The 21,077-nt window shown below is 38.2% G+C and overlaps 5 protein-coding genes across 5 annotated transcripts; 2 read left to right on the top strand and 3 right to left on the bottom strand.

The window, feature by feature from the left end:
* Positions 1-81: 81 nt before the first annotated feature.
* On the bottom strand, positions 82-2,001 carry MONOS_14084 (putative protein of unknown function (DUF383)). Its single transcript, XM_067866855.1, has one exon. The coding sequence runs from the start codon at positions 1,993-1,995 to the stop codon at positions 205-207; it is 1,791 nt and encodes a 596-aa protein (XP_067723432.1). The 5' UTR covers positions 1,996-2,001; the 3' UTR covers positions 82-204.
* A 673-nt stretch (positions 2,002-2,674) lies between these two features.
* MONOS_14085 (putative Evolutionarily-conserved 5'-3' exonuclease component of cytoplasmic processing) lies at positions 2,675-3,826 on the top strand (the record flags this gene model as incomplete). Its single annotated transcript, XM_067866856.1, has 1 exon — positions 2,675-3,826. The coding sequence occupies one exon, from the start codon at positions 2,675-2,677 to the stop codon at positions 3,824-3,826; it is 1,152 nt and encodes a 383-aa protein (XP_067723431.1).
* A 24-nt stretch (positions 3,827-3,850) lies between these two features.
* On the top strand, positions 3,851-8,903 carry MONOS_14086 (uncharacterized protein; the record flags this gene model as incomplete). The annotated part of the gene is made up of 2 exons (XM_067866857.1): positions 3,851-4,034; positions 4,204-8,903. 2 exons carry the CDS (start codon positions 3,851-3,853, stop codon positions 8,901-8,903), a joined length of 4,884 nt encoding a protein of 1,627 aa, XP_067723430.1.
* A 5,203-nt stretch (positions 8,904-14,106) lies between these two features.
* On the bottom strand, positions 14,107-19,542 carry MONOS_14087 (uncharacterized protein; the record flags this gene model as incomplete). The annotated part of the gene is made up of 1 exon (XM_067866858.1): positions 14,107-19,542. The coding sequence occupies one exon, from the start codon at positions 19,540-19,542 to the stop codon at positions 14,107-14,109; it is 5,436 nt and encodes a 1,811-aa protein (XP_067723429.1).
* A 788-nt stretch (positions 19,543-20,330) lies between these two features.
* Positions 20,331-20,789, bottom strand: MONOS_14088 (uncharacterized protein; the record flags this gene model as incomplete). The annotated part of the gene is made up of 1 exon (XM_067866859.1): positions 20,331-20,789. One exon carries the CDS (start codon positions 20,787-20,789, stop codon positions 20,331-20,333), a length of 459 nt encoding a protein of 152 aa, XP_067723428.1.
* Positions 20,790-21,077: the final 288 nt, after the last annotated feature.

The following is a 21,077-nucleotide window of genomic DNA, read 5'->3' as shown; positions in this document are numbered from 1 at the left end:
ATTATTCTTTGATCTCTATAAGCGAAAAATTTACAAAAACTTATTTCATTTGAGCAAAATATTTGCGAAAAACTTTGGTCATTTTATATCAAAAGTCGAAAATTTTTGATTGAATATAAACAGAAACTTTGAAATGCTAAAAATTATTTACGAGAATTAAAAACTGAAATTCATTTATTGATTACAAAACAAATCGCAGGAATCTCACTTTTTTGGTGGAGGGATAAACAGTGAAGGAATAGCCTCTTTTTCTTTCGATGCAACTACTGCATAATTGTGCACAACTCCTCCTTCTTCAACATGAGTAACCACTTCTCCACTCGAAGAAGAAGAAGAAGAAGATGATGATGATGAAGAAGAAGAACTTTTCGCATCTCCAGCTTCATTCGATTTTTCAGAATTGCTTTCGAGTCTGCTTGAATCAGACTCGATTGCTTTTGATTCTTTTCCATCTCCACTGCTTTCTCCTTTTGCCTCATCCTCCTTCTCTTCTTTCACATCTTCTCTTATGATCATATCAACAACCTGAGCAAATACCTCGAAAGCTTCGTCATTTGTCTCGTTTTTGTGATACTCGCGAATAATCGGATACGCATACCCACATCCTTTCACACGCTCTCTTCCCACCTTCGATGACACAACCAGCAGCAGAGCCTGCCCACACATTTTCCTGATGAACGGGTCCGTCTCCTTCGTCTTGATCTCATCCACACTGCTTGTGTGCAGCCCATGCGGAGTGGATGAGATTATCAGCTTCTCCTTTGTTATTCTGTCCATAATAACCATTTTTCCTGCTGTCCCAATCGACCCTGTTCCATCGCTGACCACCTCCCACTCATGCTCTTTGTATTCTGCACTTCCTTTATCTTCAGTGCCATCTGACGAGGAAGTAAGCTGTTGTGTCATTTTTCTCATCTTCTCTTTAGCGGCGTTGCGAGGCAGTCTCTGAGACAAAATGTCAGGTAATCCAGCAAGCTCACCTGGCCGATATTCTCCATCGTCATCAGCTATCGTCTGGAGAAGTGAAGCTATCAGATCAAAACCAGGGTGCTCGACTTTTTCTGTCGATGTTTCTGTTGGAGAAGTTGATGAACTTGCCGATGAATTTGTTGAGGGGCCAAGTAATCTTAACAGTTCGCTTCCTTCCACCAGACAGTTGCGTATGGTGCCCATAATTCCTCCGCGACGCATTAAATCAATATGCCTTATAAAAGGAATCAAATTTCCAATAAGTATCGGACGAGGAAGGCATGCAGAAGCTGTTGAAGAAGCGGATGATGAAATGCTCGGTTGTTTTTGCCTTTGGAGGAGAACCGCTCTGCATTCTGGAAGCTGAGATATGTTCATCAGTACCGATGCAACCCAGCGCAATGGATCACCCAACTGTCCTTTTTCTTTAGAGTTTTTCACCTCTTTGGCATATTGAGATGATTTCAAAAAACAGTTTACAAGTCTCAAAATTGATATATCTGCATCAAAACGTGGGTCATGCTCTTCCATTTTAGTAGGGACATTTCTAACACCTATTGTGTGAAACAACAAGTTCAATACCTCGGGATATCTTGTGATATTCGACAATATCGCGGCATACATCGAGCGAAAAGGATTATCATCGTCACTTATTCTATCCACAAGCAAAGTAAACAATTCTTTAGAACTTCCCCTTTGACGCTCATCATTTGACTGATCGCTCGCTTTCAATTCCGCTTCGACTGGATCTTTTTGGTAAAGTCGAGTAAATTTTAGACAAGAGGGACGATCAGAAGTTATGTTAACAATAGATATTAAAGCTGCATGCGCAGTTTCTTGGGCATCATTTCGAAGCTTCCATATCTCATTTAGGCCCAACGATGCAAGTATTTGTCTTGTTTTTGGATTTGTAGAAAATCCTGCCAAATGATTCATGGCTATTTTACGGACATCAGATCTATCAGATGACAAAAATTCAATAAGTTCTTTTAATTGCTCGGTATCTTCCTTCTTCAGTGAAGACATGGAGTTCTTTTTCAATAAAACTTTTGATATGCACAGTTCGATCTATTTCATTAAAAAATTCAATTTTGCAAATTTTTTGAAATATACAAATGATAAAGGATTTTTAAAAAATTTTCGTTGAGTTTCTCAGAAAAACATTACTGATTTTTTGATCGTTTGCTAAATTATAATAAAAATTCGAATTTCGTTTGGATAGCCGTGAATCAAAAATGGGGATACCAAAGCTTTTTAGGCGTGAATATTCGTTAAGTTTTGTTGAAGAAAATCTTTTAACATGATAGATGCATGAGCGAGCGTTATCCAATGATTCTTTCTCCAATTATCCTTTCTCTTCTCCTGACATCGGTTTCATTCAAATTAATATTCAATTTGGATTTTTGATTTTTATATTTTCAATTTTTAACATTTTCACAATAATTTTTTTAGATAATTTATACTTGGATGCAAATGGAATTGTTCATAATGCATCTCGTTATGAATCATTATTTGGAAAAGACTGTCAGAAGAAGGAGTTATGTCCGAAGTTTTTCGAACGTTCGACAAATTTTTCCAAGCTGTTAAGCCGAAGAAGCTTGTATATTTCGCAATGGATGGCTTGAATACAAATTATTTGGCTGAACTGTATTTTTTGAAATTTTCTTTTATAAATTGTTATTTGGGAGTTGCTCCAAGGGCGAAAATGCATCAGCAGAGGCAAAGAAGATATAGATCTGCATTTGAAGCAGAAATATCTGGAAAAGGACACGGTCAATGCGTTAATGGAAAACATGTCTTTGAGGGAACCTGCATAACATCCGGAACAGAATTTATGAGCAGATTGAACGAGTGGGTGAAGTACTATGCGCAAATGAAAATGAGCACAGACAAAGCATGGGAAAGGCTGAAGGTGATCATCTCTGGGAGTGATGTTCCAGGTGAAGGAGAGCACAAAATCCTGTCGTTCATCCGCAACAAGAGGAGGGAGAAGGGCTACGACCCGTCCACATCGCACTGCATCTACGGGCGCGATGCGGATCTGATTATGTTGACGCTGCTGACGCACGAGCGGAACATTGTGATTATGCGGGAAGAGCTGGAGGAGTCGATGTATGACGATTCACCTGTCGACAAGAACCACCGCATGAAGCTGCAGTTTCTGCATGTGAATATGCTGAGAGAATACTTGGCGTTGGAGTTTATGGAGTTCATGGGAGATGGCAAAGCTGGCAGTAATAGTAATAGCAATAGAAATAGCAATTCCAAAGAGGATAAGAGAAAAAGCATAGAAAGTGGAAGTACAGATAAAGACAGAAATGAGAATGGCAAATCATTAGAAGCAATTCAAAATATTCCATCTTCTCAGAAAGAAGCAACACATTCATCTGAATCGTCTTCATCAACATCTTCTTCCTCTTCCTCCTCTTCCTCCTCTTCTTTCTCTTCTTCCTCTTTCGATCTCTTCCAGCCGCTCCCGACCGACGAGATCATCCACAGCCACACGCTTTCTGAGTTTCCTCACCACGAGTCAGTCATCCTTCTGCCTTTTGTTGACTCAGACACGGTCATCAGAGCAGCAGAAGAGTTGTATCCGAAGCTGAGCAGAGAAGAGAAAGAGCGCAATGAAATGGGATGGAACCTGGTTTTGTTGTCTCCTGAGCACTTGGAAAGGAAAAAGGAGATGGAGAGGATTAGAGGAGAAGCAATGGAGAAGAGGAAAGAGGCGATTGAGAAGTGGAAAAAGGAGGAAGATGAAAGAAAGAAAGAGAAAGTGGGAAAGGAAGATGAAAAAGAAAATGATGATGAAGAAAGGAAATTAGCCAACCGAAACAAATTGAATGAATTGCTTGTGTAGATTGAGAATGAAGAAGAGGCCAAAATGGAGTCAGTTTATCCCTCACACGTGTTGGAACCGCCTTTGCGTTCTGACTTGCCTCTCTCTCTCGCTCTGCCTTTCCCTTCGCTCGAGCAGTGTCGTGTTGCTGTGCTCAAAGCAGCTCCTCATTCAGATAGACTGCTTGAGGAGGCAGATGAAAATGAATTGAAGATTTATTCAAATTCGAGTTTGGTTTTTATTTTTTATTTTTTATTTTTTATTTTTTGAATTATTTTATTATTTTGTTTTTTTTGATTTGCACATTGAAATTTTTCTGATATTAATATTTATTCATATATATTTTAAAAAAAACTATTTAATAATTCTTCTCTTTCTGTGTTTCTTCTCATTCTCAGGTTCAATCGAGTATTGGAGAGAAAGCTTCATTCCCTTTGAGCCAAAGCTCCTTCCTGGTTCTTATCTGCGTGCTGGCTTTTCATCACTTTATGTTCTGCGCAAGCCTTCCATTTCGTTCTTCCTGTCGCATTCGCTTCCTTTGCCTTCTTCAGCAGTCAATCAGATGCCAATGACTGTTCCAAGTGTGAACTGCTTTGCTGGTTCACATTGTTTGACAGGGCAAAAAGAAGGAAATTTAAAGAAAGGTGAAACAAATGGGAGTGGAGAAAAGGAAAAAGAGGAAATATTGAGAGATATTGACTGCTTAAGCAAATCTGCTCTGAATCTGACGAGCTTTGTTCGCCCTGTGAAGATGAAGATGTTTTCATACAGTTCGAACAACCCTTCTCAAATAATTTATGTTGGAAATCCGCTTTTCACAAAGAAGGACAATGAAAAGATGCTGAGGGAGAACAAAGAGAGGATGCGGAGGAAATATGAAAGTATTGAAAGAAGAGAAAGACTAAAAGAATACCGTCTTTATAGCCATGGAGAACAGCAACAGCTGCATCAGCAACAACGACAAGAGGAGAAAGAGGAGGGAGCAGAAAGAGAGGTGAAGGATGATTACGACAGCGCAATGAAGATGTATGAAGAAATGTTTAAAACGTCAAGCAATGTTGAGGGAAATAAAGACATGGATACAGATTCCTCAGAGAAAAATGATGAAGAAGATGAAAAAGAGGAGAAGGAAAAGCTGAAAGAAGAAATGACAAAGATGTTATCTTACTCTTCTTCGTTAACAAAAATTGATCCAACAACTTTTCTTCCTCCTTCTTTTGCTTCTCTTACCTGCTCCACACGACTTCAAATGGTCAGTGATGTGCTTCGGTTGCTTGTTGGGTGTGCGTGCTATGTTTCCTATCCCCATTTAATCCCAGCGAGAGTGTACAGAATTGATGCACCGGGAATTAGTTTTGTTCTGGACCCGATGGCGAGCGAGAGGGAAGAAGAAGAAGAACTGAAAATGAGGAGATTAGAGAGAAAGATGGATGAATTAAAGAGTAAAATGGAAGAAGAAAGACTTTTAGAGCTATCTGGCCTTGGTTCTTGTGAAGACATTGATGAACAAACAATGGAAGAATACAAACAGTGGAAAAAAGCGAGGGAGGAAGAAACTCTATTTTGCGAGATAATGAAAGCAATGTGGATGAATGAAACGCTCAAAAATAAGCACAACAAAAGTCAAGAAGATAAAGAAGAAGAAGAAGAAGAAGAAGAGATTAACGAAAATGAAGTGAAGTTGTATGAAGATCCGAAAGACAGCGCCGATAACTATGGGATGATGGATGAAGGGCAGAGAAATGGAGCCTTCGAAGAAAGACAACAGCATCTGTACGGATCTCCTTCGTTTCGTCAAGGCTCTCAGGGATTTGATGATTTTTCTGGAATGAGAAATCAAAATTCATTCTCTCATTCTCCGTCGAGCTACTCGCAATATTCAAATCGCTTTTCTGCTCATCAGGAATCTTCTTCACCTTATTCTCATTTTTCTGTTTCTCCTTCTTCTTCGTCGTCGTCATCTTCTTTTCCACATTCTGCTTCTTCATTCACTTCGCAATCACAAGCGCATTTCGATTCCCAAAGAAATGATGTCAATAGCTTCAATCAAAGGGCTCCTCGTTTCAACCGATCAAAAAGTGCTTGCTTGTCTGCTTCATTCATAAAATCTCTTCTGCAAATTCGTCACGTTCTAACTTTGAACTGCCCTACTCTTTTTGCTCGCTTTATTGCTCGTTCTATACCTCTTCAGCCACTTTCGGATGACTGTTTCAACAGCCGTTTTTCATTCATTCGAAACCAGCTGATTTCAAGGCGAGGTATTGACGTGGGAAAGACTTCCAGTTTATTGTGCTATGTGCATCCTTTGTGCTCAATGAAAAAAGGATGGAGAAAGAGAAGAAGTGCAATGAAAAAGGAGGAGATGAAGAGAGTGGAAGAGGAAGAAAAAGAAATGAACGCTGAGCTACAGAAACAAAATAAATACCAAAGAAGGGGAAAATATGCAAATCCAAAAGATACCGATGAAGAAGATGAAAACTTTGATGATGATGATAATGATGAAAGTTTGAAATATGAAAGAGAGAAATTTATGGTGAATTACGCAGAAGCTGAAAAATTAGTGCAGAGAAGTCGAGCTGATGGAGAAGAGGTGAGCGACGCAGATTTCGAGAGAGCTCAAAGAAGACTGGAAAAGGGATTATTTGGGTTTAACTCTACAAGATCTGCAACAGATGGAAAGGTTGGGATTTGCGATGTTTGGAATCCACAAAAGGGAAATGGAAAGGAAAAATTCGAGAATGAAAACATGTTCAATGGCACTAATGATTTTGATGAAGAAGTGATTTCTGCTGAATATAATGTGGGCGGCGCAATGTGTGTACCAATACAGTTGATATCAGCAATCCCTTCATTCACAGAAACAGTTAATACGACACCAGAGCTGTTTACAGAATTGGAACAACGACTTGCAGCCATTCAAACAGTTCCTAATGAAATCCCAACTTTGTCTCAAAGCGATACAATATGTGTTTGCGGAAGCAATCTGAATGTTCTTTCTGTGTCAAGACGAGATGAATCAGGAGAGATGGTGCCTATTTCTATCTCTTCTATTCCTCATCCACTCGCTCTGGTAGCTACGTCTGGATCTGTTTTGAGTGTTTGCAATACAAAAGATAAAGAATTAATGATTGAAAGCAGAGATTATTTGAAAGTCAGTGAAGATGAAAAAATTAAAGATGTGCTAATAAAAGTTGAGTTTGATGCGTTTGAGGAACAAATTCCAGGGAAAGAAACAAGTTTGTTCAGCAACATTCCATTTGATCTTTTGCGTTCAGAAATACTGAGCCAAATGTCAGTAGAAGATTGCACAAAAATGTCGTTGCTTCCTCCAAAATACTCACTTTATCCAGATCTTCTTTCTTGTTGTTTAATAACTTCACAGAAGTGGATTGATATGAGTGATGTTTTACAGATATTGCAAGTATCTCATTTAACTCTTCAAATGCTAACAATGCCAAACTTCACGTTAACGCTCACAATGAACAATTATTACAGCAACAGAAATCGTAGCTCGCACGAGCAGAGTTCTCAGTTTTCTGCTGTTGATTCTCGGGTTTACAAAGGATCTCTTGATGGAGACTGGGTGAATCAAGAAGATATTAAAAGGAAAAATAACGACCTTGGAGGCTATAAACTTGATTCAGGATCTGTATTTGGATCAGATGATGAATCACAAGATATTCGAAAGAATTTGAATGAACTGAAGCAAAAAGATCTATCAGAAGCAAAAGAAGCAAATGTTTCAAAAGTTCACTTTCCTGTGAATGTGACCTTATCATTCCCATTCATCGATCCAGTCAATAACAGCCATTCTCCTCTATACGCTCGCTTCAATCCGATGAAAGACTGCACAGAATACTCGTTTTATGCTCTGCAGATGTTGTTGGAATACAGAAAAGACTTTCCTGCTGTGTTTGATTTCTGTGAGTCATTGATTTCGATTCCGCTTCGACTGAAGAGGTTTGACGTATTCTCTGTGTTTGGTCATGGTAATGCTGAAGAGGAAGTTCAAAGGTTCACTGATTGGATGGATGAGAGGAAGAAGTTGATGAGCAAACAACCGGAAGCAGAAGTCGGGAAATGCACCACAATGAGACTTGAGAAAATGGGTATGACTTTGATGGAAAGATACGAGAGGGAAAGTGGATGGTCAAAGGATGCATTCACTTTAAATGAAGACAGGGAAAGCTCAGCATCTTCCTCAACTAATGTTCACTCAAAAGTCAAAGAACAAAAAACAACTCACATTCAAGTGACATGCTCAATTCATCCAGAATGCCTTGTTTCTTCAGTTTTCAGCATAACTGTTGATGGTAGTGACATCACCGGAGGGCAGCTGCGCATCGGTGATCGTGTCGTGTTAGTTGCTGCAACTGGCCTTGTTCCTTTTGGCACGTTAGGTCGAGTTGTTGCCTCAACATACCCCACTCCGTCACACTGCGACATATGCCCTATGCATGCAAAGGTACTCCAATCATCTTCTGTTGGAAGCGAAGTAGTTTATTCTTCCAGGCATTCAACAATTGGTTATAAACGCTCTTCGATTCCGTGCGACCACACATTCCTGATTGAGCTATATTTGAAGAATTCATGTGTCTCTTGGGGTGTTTCAGATCGAACAACTGAGACACTTGTGGATCGCCTGTCGAATAATGAGCGATCCGTGAAAGTGTGTTGGGAGCGGCCGATTTTATCTTGTCATTTTGAAAAAAAAGAAGATATTGTGGAAGAAAGTGTATTTGATGAAGAAACTTCGATAAAAGAAAAAGAAAGCGTTGAACAGGAAAAGAAGGAAAATTTGTTTTGTGTTTGCGGCATTGCGACAGATGATGTGTACAGATATGCTTCATTTACTCATCCAATGCACAAAATTCAAGATATTCTCTTCGCCAATGAAAAGCTTTGCGCTTCGTCAATTGAAAGAGAAGTTAAAAGTTTTGTGGAAAAAGCATTGAGAGCTGTTAATAATATCGAAGAAAGAGGATGCAAATCCTCTCAATTCAGCTCTTTGATACCATCAAAAAATGAAGAAAAAGATATTTTGATAGATTCAATGGCTGAAATTCTTCTTATTATGAAAAATGTTGCGTTTATGTGAAGTGATTGCTTAAGAGATCAAAAAATTGTATTTTGTATCATTTTTCAATTTTTTTCATTTCATTTTACAGTCCGTGACAAAACCCGGGACATTTCTGTGACAAATAAACGTTATAAATGTGAATTCAATTTTTAAACTAATGGGAAAACTTATAATCAAACAAATGCAGGTTATAAGATTTGCAAGGTTTTTAAAATCTTGCTTATTTCATGTTGATAGACATTATTAATTTTATTGATCATATTTTTATTAATCGTATGAAAAAAGCACAATTTTCATCCACTCTTCAATCAAAAAAGTTGTCACCAATAAAGGCATCAGCAGAATTCTGCAGATTATCAACAAAGGCTAAAAAAGTTGATTATCTATTAAAACAAGATGGAGTTAAACCTTCTGATCTAGTAAAAGACTAAATCATTTCACATTCATCAGTTTACCGACACATTGCTTCAATAAAAGCATGAAGAGATCCGCATCATATAAAACATCCACGATTGTTCAACAAAGAGGAAGAAGAAGAGATTGAGGATTGTGCAATCGCTCAAATATCTTCTTCAAATAAAATAACTGTTTCAGATATCATCAGATTTGTGTGTCGTTCTTTATTATGATAAATCAATCGATTTTATTTTTGACAGGAAGAAAATGTTATGATTAAAAAAACAAGGACCGCACACCTTATTTGGAGTGTAATAAAATTAGAACAAAATGGACTCGCAAATTTTAGAGAAATCCAATTTATTGAAATTGATAAAACCAAAATATACCCTTGGTGGAAAAAGCGGGAGTTTGTGTTTTTCAAAACTGTTTCAAAAAAGAAAATACCTGTTTGTTCGACTTAAAAATGGAATTTTATATTCGTTCATACATTGTTCCTGGATTATTTGAGATTCTGTTTCAATATTATATGTCACAGTTGTCAGCTTTGAGTTGAGAGTTCGTCTGAAGAAAAATCAAAAACCATGAAAAAGAATAACAATAATATTTAAAAAAAAACCTGATATTAATTTGAAAGATGGATTTATTCAAAAAAATAGTAAAATTTTTAGCTATCTATTTTTTTCAGACTTTGCAATTAGATCAATTCAATTTTTGATCAAAAACATAATGATGGAATCATCAGAAAAAATTGTCTTCAAATTCTCTTCATCGACTATTAGCAACTTCCGAATATCGTCAGTTTTCATCACCTTCGCTTAAAGTTTTCGAAATAAAGAAGAAATATCCTTTATCGTGGAAGGTTGCCGTGGGGTAGCATGCAATATCCAACGGAGCATGGGCAAGAGGGATAGCTGCTATCAAAGCATAGCGTCAAGTCGGAAAAGCTGGACGGCCAACGAAAATAACCAAAAATCAACTTGAAAAGGTGGAGAATCAAACGATCGCTTTATTGTCTGAACAAAAAATTATTCGACTCAAGGATATTCAATCGATGGTTTACAGGCTTTTTTATTTTTTTTTTAATTATTTTGATTATTAAGATTCAAGAAGTAATCGATTCTGAAGCAGAGAACGAAGAAGAAAAAAAGAAAGTCAATTCAAAATATTCATATGATCTTATTAAAAGAAGCTCCATTTTGAAAGCTTCAATATCTAGGCCAATGGAAATAGCAAAGATTTGTGCACAATCCCCAGAAACAATACGTATGTGGTTCGAAAAGTTGTCTGCCATAATCACAGCAAATGAAATTCATTCAACAGATATCTGCAATTTCGACGAATCTTCCATCCGAGTCGGTGATGGAACAACAAAACTTGTCATTTGTTTAAAGAATCAATCACCTCCTGCTCCATCATCTTTACCGAAAACTGAAAATGCAACAATTTGTGTTTGCATTTGTGCAGATGGGTCACATCGATGATTCTTTTTAATATATCCACGAAAAAAGAAACCTTCTGAATTTTCATTTCTTTCTTCGTTCAACGTGAATTATTTAGGATCCACATCCGGATGGATTTCAACGGAAATATTTTTACAAATAATGATAAAGGAGTGGATTCCTATGATAGCAGAAAAACGAAAATCATCAACATCAAAGAAAGCACTCATTGTTATGGACAACCATCGAACGCACAATAATTCAAAAGTCAAAAAGTTTGCAGAACAGAACAACGTGATCATCGAATATTTTCCCCCAAATAAGACACACCTCCTCCAGCCCTGTGACAATTGTGTTTTTGCTAGATTTAAACAAGTGCTGCAAAACTCTTTCGTGAGACCAGTCAATTTCTCAACTTCTTCGTTCAGAAAAGCCTTGGCAGACGTTTTGCCGGAAGCTTTGTCAGCAGCTACATCTCCTTCCGTTGTGAAAACAGCCTTCCTAAATACAGGTGTGTATCTTGTGGCTGCTGTACCTGTGTTGCATCGAGTGCGCGGTGCTCCATTATCTTCAGAAAAATCGACGTCATCAAATTTTTCCTCTCAAAACATGAAGAAAAGCTTATTCAGAGATTTTTCTCCAAAAGAAAATCGCCAAATGAAGGAGAAATTCAATGAAAAGCATGAGACTGAAACGAGGATAAAAGAAGGAATTAAAGAAAACTGTTCTGTTTTCAAAGAAGATGAAAATGAAGAACAGAAAGCGATTAATGAACCACTTTGTGTGAAGAAAAAGATAAAAAGGCAAAGAAGAAAAAAGATAGATGATGATTTTATGTACGGAAATGAAATAAGTTCTGTGTTCAATAGCGAAGAAACTGAAACCAAAGATTCCAGAGCCAAGCGGAGTTCGCTCAAAAGGAGAATTATAGACGATGATTCAAATTCAGAGGACATGAAAAAAACTGATAAATAAAAACTTTTTTTTCATTTAAAAAAATCCGACTATAAGGTTTCGTTTTTTCGAACATTTGTTCTTTAATCAATCAAAACATTTCAAGCATTTTCTATCAATAGCTTGCAATAATTAATATTCAATATCTATTCGTTTTCTCTTTTTATAGACTCAAAAACTTGAAGAACGTAATCCAAATGGAATTATAAAAGATTATTGTTCCAGAATGAAGAAAGAAATTGACGTTTCAGAATGTTTTTAACTACCGGGTTTTCCACGACCTCCCGGATTTTCCACCAAGGGTAGATGAGTGACACCGATTTTGAAAAGATAATGATAGAAATATTACAACACAAAATTTGTGAGAAAAGAATCGAGATGCATGTATCATCAGCTCATGCTTTATTTATTCTCGATGACCACACTTCTCGCCTTTGTTTTCCGGTAATGTCTTGGTGCAGAAAACATTTGATACATCTTCTAATTCTTCCTTCACATACTACGCACCTGACTCAGCCCTTGGACAGATATGTATTTGCGCATTTCAAGTCACTTCAGATTCCTCTATATCTTCCCACCGAAAAGCATAAATTCCAGCTGTTTCTGATGTAGTCATCTATTCTCTTTGCCCGAAAATTGTTTGAAAATCATTTGCAGCATGAAAAATTCATTCATTTGACCCTTCTACCGTTAATCAGTATCTTCCGCAGAACACAGAAGCCTCTTCGATGGTTGAAAAATCTTCAAACGATTTTTCACATGCTAACAGCATCAGCATGAAATTAATAGCAGGGGATGATTTCTTCGAAAACTTTACCATTCAATTAGAAAAAAAGTCTTTCAACAAATTTCCATTAAAACACAACACTTCGAAATGTTGTGAAAACGAATCATCAAATGAAGCGGACAAAAGCTTTTGCATTTCTGAGAATACAGAAAGAGTTGAAGCTCATAAACATGAAAAAAATACAATTACATGTGAAGAAGCAATATGAAAATTATCGGAAACAAAAGAAGAACGTGAAGAACAATCAGAAAATTCTATTGAAAATGTTCTGTTCACCTGTGAAAAAAGGAAAAGAAAATACACTTGCGAAAGCACTTGGGGATCAATATTTTATTTCGGTTTACAACATTTAAAAGGAGAACAATGCATTTGCTTGCAATGAAGCAAACTTGTCACTTCTCATTAAAACTTCTTCTTATTCCATTCGCAATTCTTTTTATAATCTATCAATAATGCAATCGCATCGTTTCGGATTTTTGAGTTTCTCCGTTTGATATTATTTCGAATTTTTGGATAATTCATTCACAACAAAAAGAACAAAGAAGTTATCATATTTAATCTTGTTGATATCTTTTTGCAAATAACCAATTCCAATTGCCCGGGTTTTGTAACGAACCGTAATGCCAAATAATATCATACAATCCAATTCATGTTTAGGATATGCAATTTTAATACTTGAACAGATTTTCAAGTAGATATGAATTAAAAGGAAAAGTCTGAAAAGCCTTTTTTTAAAGTTTAGTGAAAGCTATCATTTGTTTTATAAAAAAGCAGATTTTCCTTGCTTTCAATATCAATTTATTCGTGCAGTCATGGTTTTTTTTTTTTTATTGCAAAAAGAAAGATCATCATTTGTTTTTCTGTTCATGAACATCAAAACAATGATATCCAAATTTTATTGTTTCAAAAACGAACCCCATTTGCCGTTTAACAGCTTTCAAAAACAGTTCCTCTATTGAATTATTTTGATTTGTTAACAAACCATACTAATTTCGGAAAGATTTAAAATGCTTATTAAAATAAGAGATATGTGAAAACAAGTTTGCGATAAATTTCAAATAAAATTCGAAATTGTGAATCAAATAAACAAAAAGTTTTCACTGAAAGAATTTGAAAATGAATGAATATTGAGAAGAAATAAAAATCAATTCAACACGATAATCCTCGAATCCAAATGAAAACAAACTCATCAATAAATATCCTTCAGATGAAATGAAAAAAAAAGGAATAATTATAAATTGTGAATGCAAGGGTGTGGAATTACATATATACATGTTGTTCAAGATAAATGGTGTTGGAGTAACAATATCAACAAAAACAAAAAGACATCTCTTTTATGAGTGTCACTTTCAAAAGATGTGAAACGAAACAGATTGCAAAAGATGAAATCAAGAATATATAATACAGCTAATATTCACATGATATAATCACAAAACCCAAACAATTTTAAAACAAAATCTCATTCAACAAAAATTGAATTTTAAGTGAAATTTCAAAAAGATTCAACATTAATAACAAAAAAGAGAACAAAAAATTGAAGTTGCTTTCAAAAAAACAAAAAAGATTGGAAAAAACACATTAAAGCTTTTTATATTCTTCATTCACTCATCAGAATGTTTCCCTTTGTTTGGAATTAACTTTTTCATTGTGCAGCATTCTCATTCGTATTTGTCTCACTTTCATCACTTTTCTCACATCCACTTTTTTTCATTTCCTTTTCTTCAGAGGACTCTTCCAATTCAATCGCATCTGACATCGTCACAATCACCATCTCCGCTGGAAAGCGCTTTATGAACTCCCGCTTCAGCTGCGTGAGCGACGGACGGTCTTCTGTTGATGAAGAAATGCAATTCTTGATGGTTTCAAAATACGAGTTTGCTTGAAACTCCTCCAATGCAGGTCTTTCTCCATTCTCAATCTTCTGCCCTGCTCCCTCTCCATCATACTCTCCAAACGGGATCTGAAGAGTCAGGCACTCCCACAGCATCATCCCAATCGAAAACACAACTGATTCCTTTGTTGCTCCCATCTTCTTGTTGATCAGCAGCTCTGGTGCCTTCCACCTCAGGCACTCTTTTTTGAAGCAGTCCTCATCCTCAAAGGCAGATGAAGGAAGGGAGTCACTTTCATCATCACCACTGGCAGATGTGACAACAGTTGATGAAGAGATGGAGGATGAATCTGAATCATCTGATGAAAGCAAATCTGAATGCATCACAATGCAAATGACCATGTGCTCAGAAAACAGCACAATGTGAGGACTCAAATTTGAAAGCGATTGAAGTGGAATTTCCATTTCATCAAATGAGTGGAGAGCAAGGTTGGCCACCCAGAATAGAACCTGAGCAGCTGTCTGCTCCCTCTCATTCAATGAACCAATTGGCATTTCCTTTGTCTTATTCCTCCCATGCAATAACATAAACAGCGAATCCCTCAAATCAACAATCAGCTTCTCATGAGGGGATGAGCAGGCCATTGCATCCACCAGATTCGACATCGATGAAGTGGTTGGACACAGATCCTCACCTCGAACAAATGTTGAATCTGAGTCTGTGGTTGAAGTGGATGAAACGGATGGTGATGGTGTTCTCTTTCTTGTCTCTTCCTCATCATCAACCTTCTCCAATGCCCATTCAGGGATCTTGTCTGAATCCCTCCCCAGAATATATTCAGTTGAACCACTCTCAGAAAGAAGATGCTCCGATGACTCCGAATGTACCAAGCTTTTCTCATACACCCTCTTTTTGATCCTTTCTTCATTCTTCTTCTCTGCCTCCCTCTCAGCTCTCCTCCACTGCTCCTCAGGCGACATCTCCATTGTCACCATCTCAATCAGCTTTGGATCTTTTCTGATGTTGTCATTCACAATCTCTCTCAGATCTTTCGCTTCATTCTTTGCCTTTCTCCATCGAACTGTAACAATAATAGATACAACAAGAACAATCAAAAACAATACAGCAAATATCACAATCACAATCAACGCCCATGATGATTTTTCTTCTTTTCCTCCTTCAACAATCTTTTCATCTCCTTTTGTATTTGTTTCACTTGCATTTTTTAGAATGAATGAATTTGTTGCTGAAGATGATTCCGAATTCCCAAACAAAATATGCACGCTCACCTCGATTTCATCTTCACAACTTCTGATAAGATCCTTTGTCACACTCCCTTCAACTTCTCTCTCTGACAAGAATCCATTTGAATCAAAATCGTGTTTTTCAATCTCCTTCTCATCTCCCTTTCTCTTCACAACTGAGAATGACATATTGCATGGAACAAGAAGCATCCCTTTGAAGGTCAGCTTCATTCGATTAGCCTCTTCTTTTGCTTCTACACTCTCCAATACAGGAATGAAGAATGATGATAGTCTTTCTGAAACAATCCCTTCAAAATTGCACCCTTCATTCAACATCCAAAGTGATGTATTTGGCAAAACTCCATCTCCTCCTTTCAAACTCACCACATTCAATGTTCCTGAATCAGAGCAAATAATATTTCTTCTCAATGATGGATATCCTTCAATCGATGGATTATTGTTCTCAAATCTTCCATCATAAACAGTCAACTCCCCTCCGCTCATTGCAATTCCACCTTCTGGTGAATACAAAATAATTGTGTCTTTCATCATCACAGAACTCTTCACAACATCCACAACAGATCCATCCCATCTGCAAATATCTTCATCCACATTCAAATTCTGTTCATTCCTTCCCTTTGAACTCCCATCAAAAATGCAACTATCCATTTTTGCATCTAAACAATTCTCCAATTTCATCAATTTTCCTTTTGTTGTCTTTGAACTGACTCCACCCATTGTGCAATTTGTCAATTGTATCGCCTTTTTCATTGACAAGCAAGATATCAATGATTCTTTATTTTCTTCAACTGTGATATTTTCTGTTTTGAAGTTCTTAATTGTCAATTGCGCGCATTCATAAACATCTGTCAGAGATTTTGAAGCTGTGGTATTGCAAAACGTTAATAAATCAATAACCGATGGAAGAGAAGATGAAAGATGTAATGCATATTTTTGAAGAATGAGATTTGATATTGCACATCCATCAAGTTGCAATTCTCCTTTTTCCATGTTTATTATGCGAAATGGGATGTTTGCAAATGCAGAATTTCCTTCTTCATCAGATTGTTTTGAACTGAATGAACAATTCATAATTTCAAGCATTCCTCCATCTGGTGATATCAATGATTCATGTTGAGAAATGAAATCTGAATCAAACACAAAGTTCACTCTCATCAACGAGACTGTTCCAGCTGTTGTAACCAATGCATCCTTTCTTTTTTCAATCTCTGATTTCACTTCAACTTCACACAAGTCTCTGTTCTTCGAACTCAGACTCATTTCCTCCAGATCTAATTCTCCACCAATCACACTCTCTTCAACAATGAACATCAGACTTATGAAATCTGAAGTCAAATGCATCAGTCCATAATCAATTGAAGCACATGGAAGTGTGTTTGTCCCACATTGCCTCTCATTCGATCCATTCACACTGCTCACAATAATTGTGTCACTCTGATGAATCGTAATAAATGCCATCAGATCTGTATCATTTGGATAGTCACACTCATCTCTTCCATAGATTGCATTAATTCGCGAATAATGATTCTCTCGAAGATCAAACCGAAACTGGCTTTCATTGATCTGCGATGTGATGTTGAAGCATTCAATGAAAATATCATTACCCACTCTTGCTGTGTTTGCACTGAACTTCATCCCCATAAATGTGAAATTCAAATCCCCTCTTTCCTTTGTCGCCAAATACACTCCTCCTCCTTTTCCTGCACTAATGCTGCAGCCGCAATGGCTGATTGTTGAGTCAATCATCTTCATTGAACCAGATGCACCCAACGTGAAGAATATTGCTCCTCCTTTTCCACTTGTTTCTGCTTTATCTCCTGTGATGTTGCTCTCATTCACAACCAAATAAATCTTTTTCTCACTCTTTGATTCCAAAATGCTTGCTCCATTGTCACTTCTCTTCACTCCTGAAAATGATGATTTCTCAATTTTGAGATTTATTTCCTCACCCACTTCATTTATCTTTGTTGTTGATTCAGTTCCTTTGATCAGAAGAAGACATCCTCCACTTTCATTCAACGATTCCACTTGAACATTCACAAAATGGCAAGTTATTCCAACATCATTTATTGCAAAAATACTGTTTCCAACATTGCATGATTCCATTGACAAATCATTCACTTCCAAAGTTCCGGATGAAGGTGAAAGTGAAAACAGCGCGACTGATGATTTCACATCTGAAAGCGTGACGGAGTCCAGCTCAACCATCTTCCCTGTTGATTTGATCAAGGAAAATCCAATCGTGTTTTGCATCCCTCCAATCACGCTCATCTCGCAGTTCTTCATATGCAATTCGCCATTTTGAGTGCTCGATTCAATCACTGATGTGATTGCTCTGTTAAAGCTCGATGGAACAACAATCCCAATGAATATCATTTCTGTCTGCGATGCTGATTTCAGAATACTTTCTTCTTCAGAGCCACTCACTTCTCTTTCGCATTCCATCTCCACAACTGTCTCAGCTTTGGCCTTCACACTCATTCCCCCCACATCAACACATCCAGTTACAGTTGATTTTGAGCACAAAATAATTTCCTCTTTTGCGTTCTGTGTTCTCTTCAGATGCCCTGCCCCGAAGTCCACACTCTTGCATGGCACCTTTTCAATCCCACAATACAATACCTCCATCCCAGATATTCCATCGATAAACACCTTGTCAGCAAAGTATCCATCGAGAAACACAAACAAGTTCACATTCCAATCATTAAACAAATCTGTTCTATCATGTCCAGCAACTGAGTTGTCTTTCCGAGTGATGCTTCTCATGAAGGCGAACAAGGGCTCTTTCACAGAAGCGACAAGGGACTCACACACAAAATACATATCTCTTCCAACAGAGGCCTTATTCTCCGAAAACATAACATCAGCCATAACAAATGAGGTGGCTGACACCAATGAGCCTTGGTTGAACTCGATCATGAGAGCACCGCCTTTTCCTCCAGAACTTGTATCCTCACTCACAGAGCAGCTGGAGAAGGTGGAGTTCCTCACAGAAAATGCGTTGGCAGGTGCAGAAGAGGCGAATGAGATGCATCCGCCATAGGTGGCAGTATGTTGGTGTTGTGGAGCTGAGTTGATGTTGATCATGGTGCAGTTGGCGAGGGAGAGGGAGAGGGCAGGGGAGGTGGCAGAGGAGAGGACACAGCTGGCGGGGGAAGCTGTGGAGGTGATGTGGGTGATGTTGGAGGAGTTGAGGGTGAGTGGATTTGTGAGGGAGGTGAGGTGGAAGATGCTTTGGCTGTTGAGGGCGAGATGGGTGATTGCTGTGTGGTTGAGGGAGAGGGAGCCAGCAGTGAGGAAGAAGAGGGGGGTTTTTATTGTTATGGAGGTTGTTCCGGTGATGGTGGTTGTGTTGAGGTTGAGGGAAGGGGAGTTTTGGGAGAGGTGGAATAGGATGGGGGTGATGGGGTTTGTGGAGTTGTGGGAGATGGCGAGGGCAGAGACTGTGAGGGAACCCTGAGTTTGTGCAAAGAGGGCAGACGAGGCAGATGGATCTGGTGAAGACGTTGATGAAGATGGAGAAAAAGAAGAAGTTAGTTGGGGAATGCCACTGGAGGCGATGGTTGTGGCATCTGTTCCATTTCCTGTGATTTTCGATTCAACTGCGCAGAATGTGAGAGTTTCTGTTGGTGCGAAGGTGGAGCTGAGGAGGGTGAGGGAGGCGTCTTGGGTATCTGTCATGTATAAAAGAGCAAATTCTATTGTTGCGCATGGTTTAAGTTGTGTTATTCCGCAGAGATCAGTATTCGTTCCATTATTTGCAACAATTTTGTATGTTGTAATGTGAGGGAGCCATTTGTTGTACTCGTTATTTGTTGCTGTTTCGCAGTTCCAGACCCTTTTTGCTTTTGTTGTTGATCCGCATTGCTCAAATGGGGATTGAGTGATGCTGCTTCCATAGAAGAAAACATCGTTTCCCCTGCCACTATTTGCTGTATTGTTATCGAAAAAACAAAAAGTGATGAATTTTGTTCCGCTCATCCAAGAATAAGTACTGGTGCAACTAAGAGCTGCACCTCCCCAAGAAGTTGAAGAAGAGGTCAATTTGTTATTCAAAAATTGACAATCATTTACCAAAAATTTAATTGGTTTGTTGCTTGGAGGAGTATTAAATGTCAAAGAACCACTCGTGCTTCCACCAGAATTTGCAATGCACTCGCATTTGGAAAGAAGGAATTGAAAATCTGAAGGATTATTTCCTAAAGCAAAATACCAACCAGTTCCATAAGTGCTTGTTATTTTACAACTTTCCACTCTGTTTTCTGAAAATGTCCAATCAGATGACGGTTGTATTCCATATGCTTCAACTGCTCCTCCATTAGCCGCAGAACAGTTTATGAAATTGGATTTTGTGACTTTTATTTTTAACAAACCGTAACAGTATAACGCCCCACCAGCACCATTAGTTGAACATCTGTTGAACAAGCAAGAAACGATTGAAAGATTTGCATTAAAGCAAAAAATATAAATCGCACCTCCATAATTATTTCCACCATTAGAATCATTCCATTCACACCATTCGAAGCGATGACTGTTCACATCGAATGAATCCAATCTTCCTGGTTTCTTTTTTTCTGTTTCATTTCCGATATATTCCTTTGCAGCATTTGGAGAAGATCGAGTTTGGCGAAGAAAAGAAGCATTGAAGGCAGAGAGAGAAGTGAATGGGCTGTTGAGGTTTGGGAGGATGGCACCATCGATGGGGTTGTGAGTGTGGAGGAAGAGGGATGAGTGGATGGAGAGAGATGAGTGAGGAGAGAAGGAGGTGTTTATGCTTGTGGTGGAGGTGGTTGTGAATAAGTTGTGCGGGAGTGCGTGATTGGCAGGAATGACGTTATGTTGTGGTGCAGTGGTGATGTTTGTAAAGATGGTACTAGAGAGTTGGAGACTGAGGGATACTTGGCGATGAAGAAAGGAAGAAGAAGAGGATGAGGAAGGGGAAAAAAGGAAGGGCTGGACGAGGGAGACGAACGAGGAGAAAGAGGAGCGGGAGATGGAGAAGGAGGCAGGAATTGGGGAGTAGGCATCTGAGAGGAGATTGTTTGGGGTGGAGAAGAGGGGGAAGGAGAGGATGGCTGGTTGGTGGGTGGTGAGGGAGAAGTTTGTGAGGGCGAGGGATGCATGGGCAGAGAGGAAAAGTGGAGATTTGGTGGCTGGTTGAACTTGGCAAGTGGAGGAGCGGATGGAGGCAGCGGAGTGGTGTTGGGCAGTGACGAGTGAACTTCCATTAAGAGGTGTCATGGTGAGATGATTCACACACAACGAGCTGTTGATGATATTGAGACTTGTTTCGAGATAGCAAACGCAATTGCCAGCTGCATTTTCATTTTTTGCTGGAGAGATACGTAATTGATTGTTACACTTTCCATTTTCGTTTGAATAGTTGATCTGTCCTTTTTGGTTCTCCACAATCCTTTCTTGTTGGTTTTGTTGAAAAACAAAACGTCCTCCATCTCTGCAGTTAACAGCAAGCAACAAGATAACTACAATATTTAATGCAGCTTTTGCCCTGGTAC

The sequence above is a fragment of the Monocercomonoides exilis genome, assembly GCF_001643675.1.
Source record: "Monocercomonoides exilis strain PA203 chromosome Unknown scaffold37-1059404, whole genome shotgun sequence".
Classification (NCBI taxonomy): domain Eukaryota; phylum Preaxostyla; order Oxymonadida; family Polymastigidae; genus Monocercomonoides; species Monocercomonoides exilis.
The sequence above is the reverse complement of the archived record's forward strand: the minus strand, read 5'-3'. Positions and strand labels throughout refer to the sequence as shown.